The sequence below is a fragment of the Talpa europaea genome, assembly GCF_964194135.1.
Source record: "Talpa europaea genome assembly, chromosome: 6".
NCBI classification, from domain to species: Eukaryota; Metazoa; Chordata; class Mammalia; order Eulipotyphla; family Talpidae; genus Talpa; species Talpa europaea.
Window position 1 is genome coordinate 63,600,814 of NC_140072.1, and position 19,815 is coordinate 63,620,628.

Below are 19,815 nucleotides of genomic sequence, written 5' to 3' on the forward strand. Positions count from 1 at the left end.
CAGGGATCAAACTCGTGCTGCAGTGGCTTTGGATAACTTCACAGTGTTGGTCTTAAACCCTTGCACCACCAGGGAGGCCCCTTATATATCACTTCTATCAGAAAGTCTCCCCTAATCCATCAAGACTGGGTTAGGTGCTCTTTATAATATGCACATATAATGCCCTGTACTTACTCCTATCTTAGTGATTTATTTTCTATTTTCTCCCAGACTGTAAGATACCTGGAATTAGAGCCAACATATGCTCTACCTTTGCACTTGCAGTAACTAGCAAATATTTACCATGTGGCATTTAATAAATATTTAGTAAATGACTGTTGGTGGGAATGTAGACTGGTGTAGTCTCTATGGAAAGCAACATGGAGGTTTCTCAGAAGACTAAAAATGGATGTAACATATAACCCAGCAATTCCACTCCTAGGTATCTACCTGAAGAACACAAAAACACTAATTCAAGGGGAGACTTGCACTCCCATGTTCACTGTAGCACTGTTAATAATAGCCAAACAATGGAAATAATCTAAGTGGCCCAAAACAGGTGATGGATCTGGAAGCTGTGGTATATATACACAATATATACACTGACATATTACTCAGTGTTCAAAAAGATCACTTATGCCATTAGCAGAAACTTGGATGGAGCTGGAAGGTGAAATAAGTCAGAAGGAGAAAGAAAAATACTGGATGGTGTTACTTACATGTGCAATACAGAAAAACTAAAGGGCCAGGTAAAGTCAACTCAAAACTGTACTCTTGCAAGCTTACTATAGAGGCATGGGGTGGGGGTGGGAGGGTAAGGGGGGGGAGGGGGGAGAGTAAGAACAAAGTGGGGAGGGAGTACACTAGACTCTGGGGATGGACCTGAAGGGGGAAGCCCATGCTAACAAAATACAAACAATGATGTGAGCCAATAAAAGTTTAAGAAATATTTAGTGAATGAACAAGCTTTTATGAATAATAAGACTTTAATCTGTTGAAGTTTTATATTATTGCTCTCCTTGCTTGATCTACAGGGCATGATTAACATTGATAAAGATAAATCTCCACATAATGAACTGGGACAAAAATCAGAAGATCCAACCAAAAAAACTACCAATAACACACACGCTGTTTTTGTATAAAAATAGTGCTTTGATACTGCAAAATCAAACCCTTCCTTACATTTGCTAGCAAGGACATCTCATAAAGCAAACTATTATATGAAATAAATTATCTAATATATGCAGTAATTTTCTATTTAAACACAGGGTTTCTTACATTACACATAAATACAGCTCAGTTGACTTTAGATGTTAATCCATGTAAGATCCCTTCCTGTGGCATGAATTTTAGAATGTAGAGTCTGAAAATGGAAAGTTGCTTTTTTTCTAATTAATGTGCTCTAATAAAACTGACAAATGAATAAAAAAATGACAGACATTAGGCAAGATAAAAATGGAAAGTTAAAGTATTAAAGCAAATATGCAAAGTTACCTATCTTAGGATTTTGAGGATTCTGATGGGCTCAAAGCAAGTATGATCATTCTGGGCAAGGTTTTCTTTTCCTTTTTTAGTGCAATAAAAGATTTTCCATTACTTTCCTTAAAGTCAAGGGTCACTTAAGAATAAAGGGGATGAAATTTTCCTACACAAGTATAATCTGAAAGAGTTTTGACCTAGAACAACACACTAAATATCTACATAAGAAAACTGGGGGCGGGGGGTGGTGGTGGTGGTGGAATGTACATATACTTTCTGAAATTTAACCCAAATCAGAGTGAGCTAGTTGATAAAGCTTCATTAAATTACTGCCATATTTAGAACACCCAACCCTAACACATAGCCAGTCATCATTTAAACAATCATATGCAACAAAAAGTTGACAGGATAATTGGAAAAATGAGAAAAGCATGTCTGAACCAAGAGCTTCCTATTCTATTTTTTTTCCAAAGTGTACCTTGATTTTTTTTATAAATTAATATTTTATTTTACATAATTCTTACATCATTTTTCATTTTTGCACAATGTATGCATTATCATTTTGGTTATATTCCCCATACAATTGCACCCCCCCCATTATTTTGACCCTAGTCCTTCTTTTCCCCTTCCCTCCCCCCCCCATAGTGTGTCTCTGGATTATAGTTGCTTGTTGATTTTGATTTTTACTTTGCATTAATTAGTCTTTTTCCTGGCCCCTTATTTAGGTTTTCTAAATTCCTGCTATGAGTGAGACCATCCTGTATTTTTCTTTTTCTTTCTGACTTATTTCGCTGAGCACGATCCCTTCTAGCTCCATCCATGTTGCTGCAAACTGCATGTGTTTATCTTTTTTGATTGCTGAGTAATATTCCATTGTGTATATGTACCACATCTTGATCCAGTCATCTATTTTTGGGCATTTGGGTTGTTCCCATAGCTTAGCTATTGTAAATAGTGCTGCTATAAACATAGGAATGCAGGTGCCCTTTGAAATTAATGTTTCTGTGTCATTTGGGTAAATATCTATGAGTGAAGAGCTTCCTATTCTAAATGCAGGAATTTCTGATAGAGGCAGTGGGGGGTAGAAGGAGGTATCTTTGTCACTTCTAATATTAAAAGTTTTCTTTGGGAAAACAAGAACAAATAATACCATTTTTCAAGAAATAAAAAGTTAATTTTGAACTTCTGGTCTACCAGGTCAGAAACCATTTAAAAGGAAGTTTAAGGGAAAATTTATTTGTAGGAAGAATACCTTTTCTGAAATGTATCTTTTAGCAAATCCCTAAGTTATTGGTGTTTAAGAGTGGCCTACATTAATTACAGAAAAAAATGATACCATATCTGAGATGCAATTTAAATAATACAATTTTAAAGGGGAGAGGGTGATGAAACAAGTATGGGAAATATCGGGGACCATTGAAGCTGGGAGATGGGTACACAGAAATGTACTATATCATTCCTTCTTTTATTTCCTTCTTTCCTGTATTTGAAATAAGTTTTAAATTTAGGTTGAGTTTTTTTTTTTTTTAATTTTGTCTTGATTATATTTACCCAAATTGCCAAATTTGTATGAAGGAAAAAAAACTAGATGAGGTCCTCTATATACTGCTTTCAATTTTATGAATTATTTACAAAACCAAAAGGATCTAAGAGATGTTGGGGCTGTAAGAACATGTTTGATAAATTTTATCAAGAATGGCCTAAAAGAGAATACAGATATTTTCAATTTATCATCCTCCTTCATGTATAAACTGATCAGTGGTGGGTAGGAAAATACTCAACTACTCAACTCTCTCAGCTAGTAATCATTATGGTTAAGAATATTAATTTTTCTTGGGCCTCCCTGGTGGCGCAAGGGGTTGAGAACAGCGCTGTAAAGCTGTCCGCAGACTCTGCAGCGCAGAGTTCGATCCCCGGCCAGCCAGGGAGTTGCGGAGATGGCGCAGCAGACCTCTCCCGTTCACCCGCTGCTCCCCTCAGCAGTGTATTTCAGTCATTCTGCCTGTTCTTTCCCCATTCTGTCTCTGGTGAATCTTCTCACCGACCCCCCCCCCCACGCCTCTGGCCTGTGCCCCAGTTCTTGCATGCATAAATAAATAAATCTTTAAAAAAAGAACATTAATTTCCTCGCCATTTAGCAGGAGTGAGAGAATTCCACAATGTCACTTCCTCCTTGATCAACTGCAGGGAACAGAATAGGAAATGGACAAGCTTCCTAAAAACAAAGTTGAATGAACAACAGGGAAAAAGATTAGTATATATTACATAATACTAACAAACACAGATATATGGGTCTCATTGACTAAACCACTCTTTAGTTACTGGTTTAACAGAAGAACAAAAAGTAAAGTGACTCCTAGTAGAAGTCTGAACCTCCCCTCCATCAAATATGCCTTTGACATAAAAGGAATACCAACAAGGATTGATCAAATTCAAGAAAGTTAACTGACTCACATTTTCTAAGGTATGGAACATTAATAGATAGACTATTAACAGGATTATATTAGGTCAAATGCTGTCCTATACTAAAAGAGCTGGGGCCATCCCTGTTTAGTAGATTATAAACTGTTGTTTGATAACATGGGGGAAAGGATACTTCTAATTTTTTGCAATGTGGGTTGTGGTATTATTCTACGTAGTATTTACCTTTGGAACTTTAAAAAAGTGTTATTATGAGTGTTTCGGAATTGAAAAGGTAATCCCAGTTTGGATCTACTGCAGAAGCTGCATCAGTTTAAATGGCAGAAATTGTAAGTTCTAGTTTCCTGAAAAAGATATCCAGGCTTTACCTTTTCATCAAAGTGAGATCTCTTGATTGAGATGAAACAGAAGAAAAATAGAAAAAAGAAGCAATTACACACACACACACTTTTCATAGAAAAATCAGAGGTACGTGCACACCTCAGAGATATTATGTGTTTGGTTCCTGACTACTGCAATAAAAAGGGTATCACAATAAAGCTAACAACACAAATTTTGGGTTTTCCAGTGAAAAGTTATGTTTACATTTTACTGAAGTCTGTTAAGTGTGCAACAGTATCATGCCTATAAAATGTGCACATCTTAATTTTAAAATACTGATTAAAAAATACTAGCCCTTGGGGCGTCCCCGGTGGCACAGCAGTTGAGCGCTGGGTTGCGAAGCTGCCCGCATCCTCTGCAGCACCGGATCGATCCCCGGCTGCCTCCCGGCCACCGGAGGAGGGTCCCGCATGGCGCGCAGACCTCTCCTGCCACCCGCTGCTCCCCTCAGCAGTGTACTTTGGTCCTTCTGCCTGCTCTGCTCCCCGCTCTGGCTCTGGTGAATTCTCTCACCCTCCCGCGCTTCTGACTGTACCCAGTGCTTGTATGTATAAATAAATAAATAAAATCTTTAAAAAAAATAAATAAAAATACTAGCCTTCATCTGGATCCTTCAGCAAATTTTTTTTTTTTTTGATGGTGGAGGTCTTGTGTTAACTGCTGACTGATCAGGGTGGTGCTTGTTAAAGGTTGTAGTGTTCAGGCCAATTTCTTAAAATAAAAAAAGAAGCTTGCCACATTGATTCACTCTTTCATAAAGTTACTTTTTATAGCATATGACACTGTTAGTGTTTTGCCCACAGTAGAACAAATTTCAAAATTGGAGTAAAAAACTACATCCCTGAAACTCCATGGTAAAGATCAGAGTGAACAGTTTTGGTTGGATTGGGTGTCTAGTCACCAGGACTGCTTTCAATTCTGGTAAAGTGGGTATTGTCATCAATGATCCCTTCACTGGCCTCAACTACATAGCTGACATGTTCCAGTATGACTGCATCTATGGCAAATTCATTGGCAGAGTCAGGCAGAGAATGGGAAGCTTGTCATCAATAGAAAGTCCATCTCCATCTCCCATGAGCAATATTCTGCCAACATCAAATAGGGCAATACTGGTGCCCTAGGGCAATACTGGCAATATGTTGTGGAGTCCACAGGGAACCTCCCCCTTTCCTGGGGACCACCCTGTTGCACCTTCACTCCATTGGAGAAGGCTGGCTCACTTGAAGGGTGGAGCCAAAAGGGTCATCATCTCTGCCCCTTCTGCTAATGCCCTCATATTTGTGATGGGCGTGAGTCATGAAAAGTATGACAACTCTCTGTCCCTTGAATAAACTTATTCCTAGGCATTTTATTCTTTTTTTATGTAATCATACCAGTATTGTTTTCATTATTTTTTTACTGCTAGTTCATTGTTTGCATTGAGTAACACAACCAACTTTTGAATATTGATTTCATAACCTACAAATTTACTATATTTATTATTTCTAACTTTTTTTGGTGGTGACTTTAGGGTTTTCATGTCACATGGCATAAAGTGACATTCTTTCTTATTTCAATCACAATATGTTTTACTTCCTTTTCTTAGCTAATTATTCTGACCAAAACTTCTATACTAAGTTAAATAATAACAGCAGTAAGAGTAGACATCCAAGTCTTGTTCTGCATTTACTGAAATGATTATGATTTTTATCTCTCATTTGGCTGATTTCACAAATCACAACTCTGCCCTCCTTTAACGGTCTTCTAGTACCAGTATCCTAAGGATTATTTTTCTTATAGTTCTTTCTTTACTTACATGACACTCTTACTAGTTTATAAGTACCAGAAGGATAGGCTACTTGATGACATCAAATTTAAGTCTCCATTGGTTTTTTTAATGATGCACCATTATTTTATGTAGCATTAAGAAAGAAAAAAAAACCACCACCTATAATTGTCAGACACAATAGATGTCAGATGATTCCAATGATAGAGAACTTAAAATATTGGAAGAAAGCATGCATACATGAAATTCTTCATGTCTTAACTGACTTTATAACTTCAATACTAACAAAATGTCTGGGCATAAAGAAAATGCACATTAAATGTTTGAAGAAAGAGTGAATGAATGAAATCAGCTTAGGTTGGTGCTTTTCATCAATATGCATTTTTTTTGATTCATCTAAAAAGCAAAAGAATCTAAAGAACGGAAGCTTTAAGATATCTAAAAGATAAGATATATGGATATAAATTCACAAACATACTGGTTATAATTTTAGCTGGATTACCGAAAACAAATTTATTTTCTAAATATAACTGTCATGACTTCACATTAAAAAAGAACCCAAAATGTCAATTGCCTGGGTAAACAAATGTTACATTATTGCAGATAAAAAAAGAAATATACTACTTGTAGTATCCATTCTTGATGATCTACACTAATAACAGGGAACAGATTGCAAGTAATTCTAAATGACAGATAATCTAACAATTATATTTGTTCACTAAGTATATTCATTTATTCATATTGTGAATACACAAAGACTGTCAAGCCCAGAGATAAGCATTAATAAATTATACCATTTCTTCAACAGGGGAAAAAAATGCTTCTTAATCTTGGAGTAAATCAAAATGTGAAAACTTCAGAAAGATAAAAATATTGTTACAAGTTATTTACAAGTTGCCTTATCATTTGAGAGAATTGTGAGGTTCAGATACTACAGAGAACCGTAAGTGGTATAAGGGGTGGAAAAATTAAAATTCTCCAACACTGAATTTATAAATCTGGCTTCCTTTCCTCTATATTTTTGTATGTCCTCTAGAAGGGAACATTATAAAAATAGCTACCCCTCACTGAGCTAGATGCTTTACATGCATTATTTCTAATCTTCAATAACAAATGGAGTAGATATTAATATACCATTATTTTATACCTAAGTACACTTAAGTACCCTCAAATAATTTGTCCAAGGTCACTAAGCTAGCAGTGGTAAAATCACCTCTAAAACTGTGACTTATGTATAAGTAGCTTTCTGGTCCAAAGAGAAAGTTCAGAAAAAAATGGAAAATCATCTCTGTGACCAGAAACAAAAGAAACAATAAAATGAAGATAACATTATCTCAATTTTCACAAAGAGTCAGGAAGGTTGCTTCATGAAAAAAAGTATTCAGAATCCTGGTGACTGATAAATTCTGGAATTCCATTTTGTAATGTCTAGCTGCAATCAAGTTATTAATCCCAGTAACTTTTAGACTGAGTATGTCCAATACTTAAGACTATCTTTACTAACTAATACATATAAACCTCATAGTTTTATCACTAAAGAAGGCAGATTAAAATGCTTCTCTATGATTCTACAATTTTAAATTATTTCTTTTCATCTTTGTCACTAAAGGAGGTTAATTGCAAAGGGGTAAAGGGCAAAGGCCATGAAGAAAAACAAGCCTGGATAAAATCCTCACTTCTTAACTATATAACCATGGGCAACTTATTTAACCTCTTTAAGGCTCAGTTTCTTCATCTGTAAAATAAGGTTACTAATATCTGACTCACAACATTAATATAATAAGTGAGATAATGTGTACAAAGCATTCCACAAAGAACCTGGTACACAGTAAGTACCCAATAAATTTGTGTGGGTAATATATTATGCAGATTTCCTTGTTTATTGAATTGTATTTAGCGAAATCTTCAAACTATTGACCATGGGGTTGTGACAGAAAATACAAAGATAAGTATTAAAATTATATTCAAAGAGCATGCCTTTTCAGTGTCACAAGTATTTACCAACAAGTTTTCAATCCAGATCTTACATGGAAAAGAGACACACTTTAGTCCCTTGAAATACACTGGCTCTTTTGTATATAATGTTAGAATAGAACTTTCTCTAGACAAGAGTCAATTTCATCATTCACCACTGAGTGGCACTGTAGCCTAGGAAAAAGTTTATCTAGAAACCCAAGGTTACTTTTAAACATTTTTCATAACTCACAATATTCATTTAATAAACTCTTGTACTAAAAATCTTTTAAATTAATTTGACAAGCATACACAAATTCTCTTTTGAAATCTCTCATTCTATTCATGTAATCATAAAGATGAGGAATCCCTATTCTCCTTAGCACTTCCACTACATTCTATGTATTATACATATAACATAGTACATTATATATATAAAATGCACTTAAAATACATTATAAATTTATATCATCTAACATAGCATATACGCCACACATCAATTTTACCACTTGTCACATACATACACAAACAAGTTCTGTGAGGAAGCGATTTTCTTGGGTGTTTTATACACCATTCTGTTTCTAGTTCCTAGAACAGTGCTGAACATAAAATACATGGTTAGTGAAATGCTACTGAATGAATGAATGAATGCTGGTTCATTTATTTGAAAAGTTAAAAGTACATTATTAGATAATGTCTGGAAAGAGCTACTACCTGGAAAATGTAATGGCTACTTATATTGAGGTTTGGTTTAGTATACAGACTGATCTCATAAGAAAAACTTGTTTAGTACCATTATAGTAGAATCACTTTTTAACAATCTGAATGGAACAGGGAATCAATTAAAAGAAGAATTATAAATACTGATCCATAAATATTATAATTCCATTTAACACATTTTAATGTATTTCATTCACCAGTCTTTATGGCCTCTTTGAGTATAACTTTGTTTATTGTTGATTTTCTCATATCATAGTCAATACCTAAAATGTATCACTAGGTTCATTTCAGTGTCTTTTAAATGAAATTAATATTTAAGGATTGTAGAGACACCATCTGAATGCAAAATTCTTTGCCATTTTCATACATAATTCTCAATTTTTATAGTTATATTTCATACCAGATTTGACAGCAGTTTTTAACAACTTTCTTTTATCGACTATTTCTAAGCATTTATGTTTACATGAATTAATTTTTCAAATTGGTATTGCATTGAGCTAAGGAGTAATTAATTGAATTGCATGATTACAATGATAGAGCAAGAGCACTACAAGAGGTCTTATATGGGTCAAAGCAAATTTAGAACTCACAGTGAAAGAAGAAGTGTATAGGAGTGTGTGAGAAAATAGCCTACCAACCATACTAACACATAAGGGCTTAAAGCCAAGGTTTTTACAGAGAGAATAGAAAGCATGAGGTAATCCATGTAAGTTGAGGTTGATCAGAAGAATTTCTGTGATGGCATAGAAATCCTTTACATACTATTTTCCTGCTATTAGCATCTATTTCTTGAATTTTTCTTCAAAATAGTTGATAGATGCTTATGTAACTCCTCTCTTAAAAAGAGTAATTCTTACAGGATTTCTAACAGTTACTCAGAGTTTAACTATCTATAATCATTTATTTACTCATTCCTTCAACAAATACTATTGAGTGCCTACTACACATAAAGGCACTATGTAAAAAAAAATTTGTGGAAGACACATAGACAAGTGGGAACAGATCTTTTATCCTGTTAAATTTAATTATCCAAGTAGGGGTTCTATTAGCATCTCAGAAAATTGACTATTTTCCAGAGCAGGTAAAAAGAGTTAATATACCTGGATTAAAAAAAAAAAATTCAAAATTTATCTATTCCTCATACTATACAGGAGTTGATTCGTTGATTCCAACAGAAAGAAATTAATATCCCCCTGAAAACAAAAGTGGGAGACCTGCCCAATTCTAGTCTATCTCAGGTAAGAAAATGTGACTTTTTTCTTTTGTTTTATGTTTAATTAAACAGTCATTCTTTAACATTAGATAGTTCACAATTATGATAGTTTCCAATTTAAAGTATGTAAATAAGCCTATTCTCTTTTAGGTTAATATATTTTATATGCCTTATAACATATGCATTCATACTTAATTTCAAATACTTCTGAAATCCATTAACTTTATAAACAAGGTAAATAAATATGAATAGATTGCTGGATTTAATACTTGCCTTTTTCTCTTTAACCTCTTTTTAAAAATAAACAAATTAAATTCCATACTTGCCACTGAAAAGTAAAATCCTGCTATAAAAATAGGCATAAGTCAACAATGATAAAATCATAAGAAATTAACCTGTTTTTTTTAATTGAGTTCCCAACAAGCATTACTGATTGATCATTAATAACAAATTGAATGCTCCTTTCCTTTTCTGATGAACCATACTTTTCTTCAAATTAGCTTTTCAATACCTAGATTTCCAAGTTTTCACCATCTCTTAAAAGATAGTTATATCTTTTGACAGCTATGGCTAATCATTAAGTTTCTGCTATAAGATATAGAAAGGAAGAAAAAGCGGCAAAGCATGTATAAATCTGCTATAACTGTATTTTAGAACTTTAATGATGGCTGTAATAATGATGATGACAATGGTAAATTTAACATTCACTAAAATCATGTAATCCTAACAACTCTACAGATTTATGACTGAGAAGTTAAAAAACTTACTATGATCACAGAACTTGTAAAGTGAAAGAGCTAAGGGCTTGAAATCAGGTTTATCTGACAACAAAAACAACACTTGCAACCTCTATATTTTCACTGCCTATCTTTCCTAAACAATGTTTGATAGACATTTATTGAAGACCTACTATGTGCACACTAGCCATTTGGAAATCTACAATATATTAATTGAAAATAATTATTAAAGCACAAATCTAGAATCTCTCAACACAAAGAATTAAAGTGTATGCTTTCAAATATTTCAAAGGTTATTCCTGGTTTCCGTCAACAAATGTTTAAATGAGCACTTGCAATGTGAGAAGCATCAAACTAGATGCTAAACAGATAAAAAGATCAATAAGACATTATCTTTTTCTCAAGCCCCAAAAAGAATACACGAAGTATATAATCTCACATTGAAGAGCATTTTTAATTTCAGTTTTAACAAAGCACTTCTTACAAGTAATTCTGCTATTGGTTATCACTTCATTTCAACAATTCTAAAAGCTACAAACCACTAATTTTCATAAGGCTACATTACTCCTACCAACAAAATGGTAATGTAGTTCAGTAATGTATACAGACAAAAAAATGTAAAAAGTGATGAAAATGGTTATCTTACATTTTCGATGACAAATGTCCACTCTTTATCTTCAAATTCCTCTGCATGAGGATCCTGTAACAAAAGAAAAATTGAAAGTTGAAATATCTTTTTTTAGTTTAACTAATCCAATAAAGAAATACAAACAACCTTGCTTTTAGCCTTTACCAATTTTTTAAAAGGGAGAATGACCTACTCTTATGAAATTTCCATAATTTCTCTAAATTTATTTGAAAGAAATTACTTATGTTGGAGTATATCACTATCTTCCATCACTGCATCTATGACAAGATAGAAAGAAAATCAATTAGAAACATATAACCTAGGGCCTCCCCTGTGGCGCAGCAGTTGAGCGCTGGGTTGCTAAGCTGCCCGCAGCCTCTGCAGCACCAGTTCGATCCCCAGCCGCCGGACGAGGGTCCCACATGGCACGCAGATCTCTCCTGCCGCCCACTGCTCCCCTCAGCAGTGTATCATCAGTCTGTCTGCCTGTTCTGTTTCCCGCTCTGGTGAATTCTCTCACCTTCCTGCGCTTCTGACTTTACCCAGTGCTTGTATAAATAAATAAATAAATCTTAGAGCACTCATCCTTTAAAAAAAAAAAAATATATATATATATATGACCTAGTGAGTAAACTATTAAGATATTGAATGCTCACACAAAGTCCTGCCCTTACTTTTATACGTGTATTTTAAACTTGATGCAAGATTTTCTTTGATGCAGGGGTTATGTAAATATCTGGACTCTGCAAAGGATTTCATAGTGTACACGAAATGGCAAATTAGCATAGCTGTTGACACCTTCATCCCTTTCCACGCCTATTAGCCCTAGAAATGCATTTGAAATCTGAGAAGAGTAATGGACACTACAACCAAATGCAACACGTTTTTTAAATGAGGCACACTTCTGAAAGTATTTATTTGGTAAATATTTATTGGGTACTTATTATACAAGGGGTAGGGGAAGTGTTATATGGATTCAAACAGTGGTCCTTACCTTCAAAGACAAACACAACTAATCTAAATAAATTTAAGTGAAAATAAATAATTTTATCAGAGATTAGAAAACAACACATCACTTACTGAAGAAATGAACAGGAAAATCTTTTTTTTTTTTTTTTAATTTTTAATGACAAAACAGAATTTTTTTTTTTTTTATTGACCCCAATCCCTCCCCTCCCGCCCCCGCCCCCCTAAAAGTGTCTCTGGTTCATAGTTTTTTGTTGATTTTGATTTTCACTTTCTTATAGTTATACATTTTCCTGGTCCCTTATTTAAGTTTTCTAGATTCCTGCTATGAGTGAGACCATCCGGTATTTTTCTTTTTCTTTTTGGCTTATTTTGCTGAGCATGATCCCTTCCAGCGCCATCCATGTTGCTGCAAATTGCATGTGTTTATCTTTTTTGAATGCTGAGTAATATTCCATGGTATATATGTACCACATCTTCTTGATCCAGTCATCTATTTTTGGGCATTTGGGTTGTTTCCAAAGCTTAGCTATTGTAAACAGTGCTGCTATATACATAGGGGTGCAGGTGTTCTTTGGAATTGATGTTTCTGTGTCCTTTGGGTAAATACCTAGGAGTGGGATTGCTGGATCATATGGAAGCTCTATGTTTAGTAGGTCCAGAAATCTCCACACAGCTCTCCACAGTGGTTGGACCAGTTTGCACTCCCACCAACAGTGCAGAAGAGTTCCTTTTTCTCCACACCCTCGCCAGCATTTGTTGTTGCTAGTTTTTTTAATATGTGCCAGTCTCACTGGTGTAAGATGGTATCTCATGGTAGTTTTGATTTGCATTTCCCTGATGGCAAGTGATGTTGAACATTTTTTCATATGCCTGTTGGCCATTTGCATTTCCTCTTCAGAGAAGTTTCTTTTTAGCTCTTCTGCCCATTTTTTGACTGGATTATTTTCTTTGTTGTTGTTGAGTCTCATCAGCTCTTTGCAGATTTTTGTGATCAGTCCTTTATCATTAGTGTTGGGTGCAAAAATGTTCTCCCAGTTGGTGGGGTTTCTCTTTGTTTTTGTTATTGTCTCTTTTGCTGTGCAGAAGCTCTTTAATTTGATGTAGTCCCAGCTGTTTATCTTTGCCTTCACTATCACTGCTTTGGGTGATGTGTCTGTAAAGATGTCTTTGATGTGCAGATCACGTAGTGTTTCGCCTATATTTCCTTCTATATATTTTATGGTTTCAGGTCTTATGTCTAGTTCTTTAATCCATTTTGAGTTGATTTTTGTGTATGGTGTGAGGTAGTGGTCAAGCTTCATTCTTTTGCATGTAGCGACCCAGTTTTCCCAGCACCATTTATTGAACAAACTTTCTTTGCTCCAATGCATAGTCTTTGCTCCTTTGTCAAAGATTAGTTGACCATAAATCTGTGGGTTTATTTCTGGATTTTCTATTCGATTCCATTGGTCTGTATGTCTGTTCTTGTTCCAATACCATGCAGTTTTGATGATTATGGCTTTGTAGTATAGTTTGAAGTCTGGGAGTGTGATGCCTCCATTCCCTTCTTTTTTTTTTTCAGGAGAGCTTTGGCTATTCGGGGTTTTTTGTGATTCCATATGAATTTCATCAATAATTGTTCTATTTCTTTGAAGAATGACATTGAAATTTTGATTGGAATAGCATTGAATTTGTATATTGCTTTTGGAAGGATGGCCATTTTAATAATGTTTATTCTTCCAATCCATGAGCAGGGGATGTCTCTCCATTTCTTTGTGTCTTCTTCTATTTCTTTTAACAGTGTTTTATAGTTTTCTTTGTATAGGTCCTTTACCTCTTTTGTTAGATTTATTCCCAAATATTTGATTTTTTTTGTTTCAATAACAAAAGGGATGGTTTTTTTGATTTCTTCTTCTTCAGATTTATTGTTTGTGTATAGGAAGGCTACTGACTTTTGCATGTTGATTTTGTATCCTGCCACTTTACTGAACTGATTGATGAGTTGAATTAGCTTTTCTGTGGAGTTTTTGGGGTTCTCTATGTATAATATCATATCATCTGCAAATAGTGATAGTTTGACTTCTTCTTTTCCTATTTGGATTCCTTGGATGTCTTTCTCTTGTCTTATTGCCCTGGCTAGGACTTCCAGTATTATATTGAAAAGCAGTGGTGAGAGTGGACATCCTTGTCTTGTTCCAGATCTTAATGGAATTGCTTTCAGCTTTTCACCATTGAGAATGATACTGGCTGTTGGCTTGTCATAGATGGCCTTTATGATGTTGAGGTATGTTCCTTGTATCCCAAGAATTTCAAGGGCTTTTATCATGAATGGGTGTTGCACTTTGTCGAAAGCTTTCTCAGCATCTATTGATATTATCATATGGTTTTTATATTTCTTTTTGTTGATGTGTTGGATAACGTTGATTGATTTTCGGATGTTAAACCATCCTTGTGCCCCTGGAATGAATCCTACTTGGTCGTGGTGAATTATCTTATGGATACATTGTTGGATTCTGATGGCTAAAATTTTATTGAGGATTTTTGCATCAGTGTTCATTAGGGAGATTGGCCTGTAGTTTTCCTTTTTTGTGTTGTCCTTGTTCGGTTTTGGTATTAGTGTAATGTTGGCTTCATAGAACGTGTTTGGTATTGTCCCTTCCTTCTCAATTTTTTGGAAGAGTTTGTGAAGGATAGGCACTAATTCGTCTCTGAATGTTTGGTAGAATTCATTTGTAAATCCATCAGGTCCTGGGCTTTTGTTTTTGGGGAGGTTTTTGATTACCATTTCAATTTCGCTAATTGTAATTGGTCTGTTTAGGTGTTCTATTTCTTCTTTATCTAGCTTTGGGTGATTGTAGAGTTGTAGGAATTTGTCCATCTCCTCTAGATTATTAAACTTGTTTCCATATAACTGTTCATAGTAGTTACTGATTATTCTTTTGATTTCTGCTGTGTCCGTTAAGAAATGAACAAGAAAATCTTTATGAGAGAAAAAGTATTTGGGTTAAGGTGGAACTGTATAGGATTTCCCAAGATTCTGAATAAGTGAAGGCAAAGGCAAGTAGAGTTTAGGATGTAAAAAGGGAAAGATTCCATCATGTGTGCATTTAACTTACTCAAATTCAGTTCTTTGTGTAACAGAAGTAAGAGGAATGGAGATATGTTTCTCATGGGGAATCATCTTATTAATAACTGATTCTACTTTAGTCTACTATTAACCTTCTATTTAGACTGTCACAGCTGAGTTTCAAAATAAAAGGTTATAGCATTCTCTCAGTCTCTGTGCCCTCCAATCAATCTTGTACACAGATTAGTTCTCCCAAACTATACTTCAACCATATAAGTGCTCGCTCAGGTTTCTTTAATGACCCCTACAATCTATGGAATAAATTCCAAACTCCTTAGTTTTTATTTTTGTTTACTTATTTTTCACCTAATAAAAGAAATAGCTATTTTCAATGGAAGTCAAATCTCGAAATCAAGCATACAGGCAAAAGAAATTAAGTTCTGTCTAAATCACAGAAAAATGAAACATTGATATCTTTTTCAAAGAGCACTTTGTCTATAAGTAAACCTCTGTAATACTACAGCTTGATCATTCTCTGTGTGTATGTAAATATATGCATGTATATGCGATCTTTCCCTACTTGGAAATTTCAAGATTAAGTAAATTGTAAGAATCTGCCTCTATCACCTTCTGGAGCAGGTATAGAGTTAGGAAAGTGAATATGCTAGTGTATAATTACCATATGTGTGAGGACTACTTTACAATGTTTTAAGAAATAGGAAAAACTTTCAAGAAAAAAATATACATGTAAAACAGGCAGAAGCCTCCCTGGTGGCATAGGTGTTAAAAACTAAGCACTGTCACCGCTAAGGCCTGAGTTTGATATCCCGGACAGGGAGCTAACCCACAAATGTTGCAGCAGACTTCTCCTATCTCGCCTGCTGCTCTCCTTAGCATTTCAGTAAATCCGCGTGTTCTACTCCCGACTCTGTTTCTGGTGAATCTTCTCATCCCCCCACACCTCTGGCCGACACCCCAGTTCTTACACACACACACACACACACACACACACACACACACACACACTTGTTAAAAATAAATAAACCTGACAAGAACATTATTAATATTGCCAAGAGCTAGAAACAACTTAAGTGCCCCTTAATAGACAAAAGGGTAAAGAATTGGGTACATTTACACAATGGAATACTATTTAGCTATTCATCCTGCCATTTGCAATAATATGGATGAACCTAGAGGGTATTATGCTTGGTGAAATAAATCATTCAGGGAAAGAAAGATACCATATGATTTTACTCCTATGTGGTTATATAGGTAAAAGAAATAAATGAACTAAGTAAAACAAAAGTAAACTTTTGGACTGTAAGATCAAATAATGATCACCAAAAGGGAAGGGTGTAAGAGAGGCAGCTCAATAAGGACAATGGTATAGAGGACTAATGCACACTTGAATCTTATATAATGCTATAATTCAATGTTACTATAGTAAAATAAATACATAAACCAAAAACAAACCAAAAAAGACCCAGGAAGGTAGGTCTACAAACAGTTGTGTTTCTGGATCTGTACTTGAAGTTACAATTATAGTTTTGCATTTAGGTTACTGTATTTATAAAATATTAAAATCAATAAAATATCAAATGTCAATATAAAACTTTTCTTAAACAAAATATTTATCAAATACTTATTTTAAAATACTTTGTCAGTATTTAAATAAGACTAACAAAATGAGACTCAGAATCGAGACATAAAAATAAACTTCAACAGTAAAAGTACTTTAAAATTTTCTGTGGGTAAAATGTAGGACATAGATTTAAAAAGCATCCCCCCCTCATTTTTTTTTTTTAAGATTTATTTATTTATTTATACAAGAACCGGGGCATAGGCCAGATGCGCAGGAGGGCGAGAGAACTCACCAGAGCCAGAGCAGGGAACAGAACAGGCAGACTGATGAAACATACTGCTGAGGGGAGCAGTGAGCGCTGCAGGAGAGGTCTGCACGCCACGTGGGACCCTCGCTGGAGGCCAGGGATCAAACCAGAGCTGCAGAGGCCGCAGGCAGCCCTGCAGCCCAGCGCTCAACCACTGCGCCACCAGGGGAGGCCCTCCCCCTCTCCCCCCCCCCCCCCCGTCATCTTAATTATATCAAGTTCAAAGGATTCCCAAATTACTTGGACTTTATAGACAATGAACTATCCTTGCTAATATTATTATAAATTGCTATTTCCCCTAAAAATAAAGCACATTAAAGTACCAGGTTGGACCCAAATGTACAGAACAACAAATACCACAATATTCTGTGATTGAGAAGCATGATTATGTCCATAATTTACAAAATTGAAACCTACCTTAAAAAGTGTCACAGTGATTTCAATGTTTTCAGGAACAGGCCACACTACAACACCACGGTATGGGTTTTTTATTCCAGGTTGCCAGCTATGAGCCTACCAGAATAAAAGTAATGGTTTCAATATGAAGTACAGGAAATGCAATGTTATTACAAAAATATATTAATCCTATTTAACTCTACATTCAGTCTCTCTGAAACAAAAATGATTATTCAAATGAAACTTTTCAAGTATTTAACTTGGGTATGACAGTTACAGCACATGAAAGGCCATATTACCATCTGTAAATAACCGTTCACCATCACTACCACTCCAACACATACACACACAAAAGAAAATGCAAAAATAAGGTGTCTCATATTTTTAAATGCTATTTTTGATTGGATAAAATTTTAATTGGGAGAAATACTTTTAAAGTATATTTGTGATCTAGGAGCTTAAAGGCAAATTGTTTCCTTAAAAAAGAAAATTAGGGGCCTGGTGGTGCAAGGGGTTAAGTCTCAGCACTATGAAGCAATCTGCAGCCCCTAAAGCATGAGTTCAATCCCTGGCCAGGGAGCTGACCCACATTGAGCAGCAGACCTCCCCTGTCTCACCCGCTGCTCCCCTCAGCAGTGTATTTCAGTCAGTCTGCCTGTTCTGTTCCCCACTCTGTCTCTGGTGAATCCTCACACCTCTCCATAAGTCCCGCCCACACCCTTACTCTTGTACGCATAAATAAATACATCCTTAAAAAAAAGGGAGAGAAAACTGTATACTTTTCACTTAAGTTCATTTCCCACTAAATTGTAATGTAATCCCACTCTAATGCAACTCCACTTTACGTATTTAAAGACATTACAAATCTCAACTTTCATGTACTCTGATGGCAGATCAAGCTTTTCTCTGGTCTCTTCAAACTTCCCATTATTATATTTTCATAGCCTATCCATGCAATAGAAACATGGGGACTGAACTTTTCTTACTAGCCACAGCAGAAAAAAACAGAATATTTGTAAAATTCTTAATGAAAAATTGACTATTAAAAAAGAAATGCCATTTAAAGTGGTTTGAAGATATCCTCAGGAGATCTAATCTAGTCCCACATAAGGAAACTGAAGCAAACAAAGAGTATGGCCTGCCTGAACCCATTCAAGTAGGAAAACCAGCTCCATGATTTCCAAGTTCAGAGTTCTTTACCCAACCAACATAATTCCCTGACTGACACAATAGTGAAGAAAATAGTCTTTTATGCCTAACGTCTTAACATTGATGTGTGTAACACAGAGATCAAAAGTGGAATAAGCACAGAATTTGGAGACTACCTAACAAACTGAGCAGTTAGGAGATGATGCTTTCAGGTAATAACCTCAAGTCTTAGTGCTGGTCTTTTAAATCCTCTTTCATTCCTTAGTCTTGGATGAGGGAGTGGTAATTAGATTACTGAATGAACAAAAATACAATCTGCTTCACAAACTAAAAATTGAAAAGAAAAAAAAAAAAAAGGAGCAATGGAAGGGTGCTAATTCCCAAGCTGCTATTTTCTTAAAATTTTATCCACTATCTTTCCCTAGCAGGTAGAAAAAGAAATGGGCAGGGGATTGCAACTAAGTTAAAGCCCTACTTTTCTGTTACCCTTATAGGGACTGAACAACCTAGCTAAGTTAGGATACTCATTACTCAGTAACAATATCAATAGTTTGTTTGAGCCTCATCAAAATGTCAGCAAAATATTATATACTAAGCAAAGAACAGGACCAGTAAATTTTAGTGAAGAGCAAACTGGGAATTTACAATGTGGCAAACATGAAAAAAAAAAAAAAGTATTTCTATTTTTAAAAAGCCCGCTGCCTGCTACAACTTTTACCTCAAACAGAATTCAAGAATATGAAGCTGAAAAAAGAATGGAAAGTCTAATATAGGTACCTTAAAAAAGAGCCTTGAGATTAAACATCTAATTATACACATTCAGGGAGATAGTATTTTAGGTTCTTAAAAACGTCACTCTGATCAGTTTTCTTTCAGCCTAATGGGAAGGATTTCCCTAGAAAATATTAACCCCAGAAACACAGGTACAGCTTCAGCTGTATAGTAAGCAGATTATTTAATCATTTGCTAGCAATCTAGTATAGATAAAGGTATAAAGAATTAGGTTGCATTATCCAGTCTCCTTACATATTATTTTCAACTTTTCAATCACTTCACAGATCCTCTGCATGGGCCAAAGGCAGACATAGTT

General features: G+C 35.0%; 1 protein-coding gene across 10 annotated transcripts in view; it reads right to left on the minus strand.

Annotated features, from left to right (window-relative positions):
* Positions 1–19,815, minus strand: part of EHBP1 (EH domain binding protein 1) — a gene marked incomplete at its 3' end in the record, with an annotated part of 325,825 nt that overhangs the window by 245,665 nt on the left and 60,345 nt on the right. For all 10 annotated transcript variants that reach the window (XM_084235967.1, XM_084235974.1, XM_084235973.1 and 7 more), the window contains exons 3-4: positions 17,598–17,693; positions 11,295–11,348 (exon numbers count right to left, since the gene is read on the minus strand). In XM_084235967.1, coding sequence (XP_084092093.1) covers positions 11,295–11,348; positions 17,598–17,693 — 150 coding nt within the window. The remainder of the gene's footprint in view (positions 1–11,294; positions 11,349–17,597; positions 17,694–19,815) is intronic.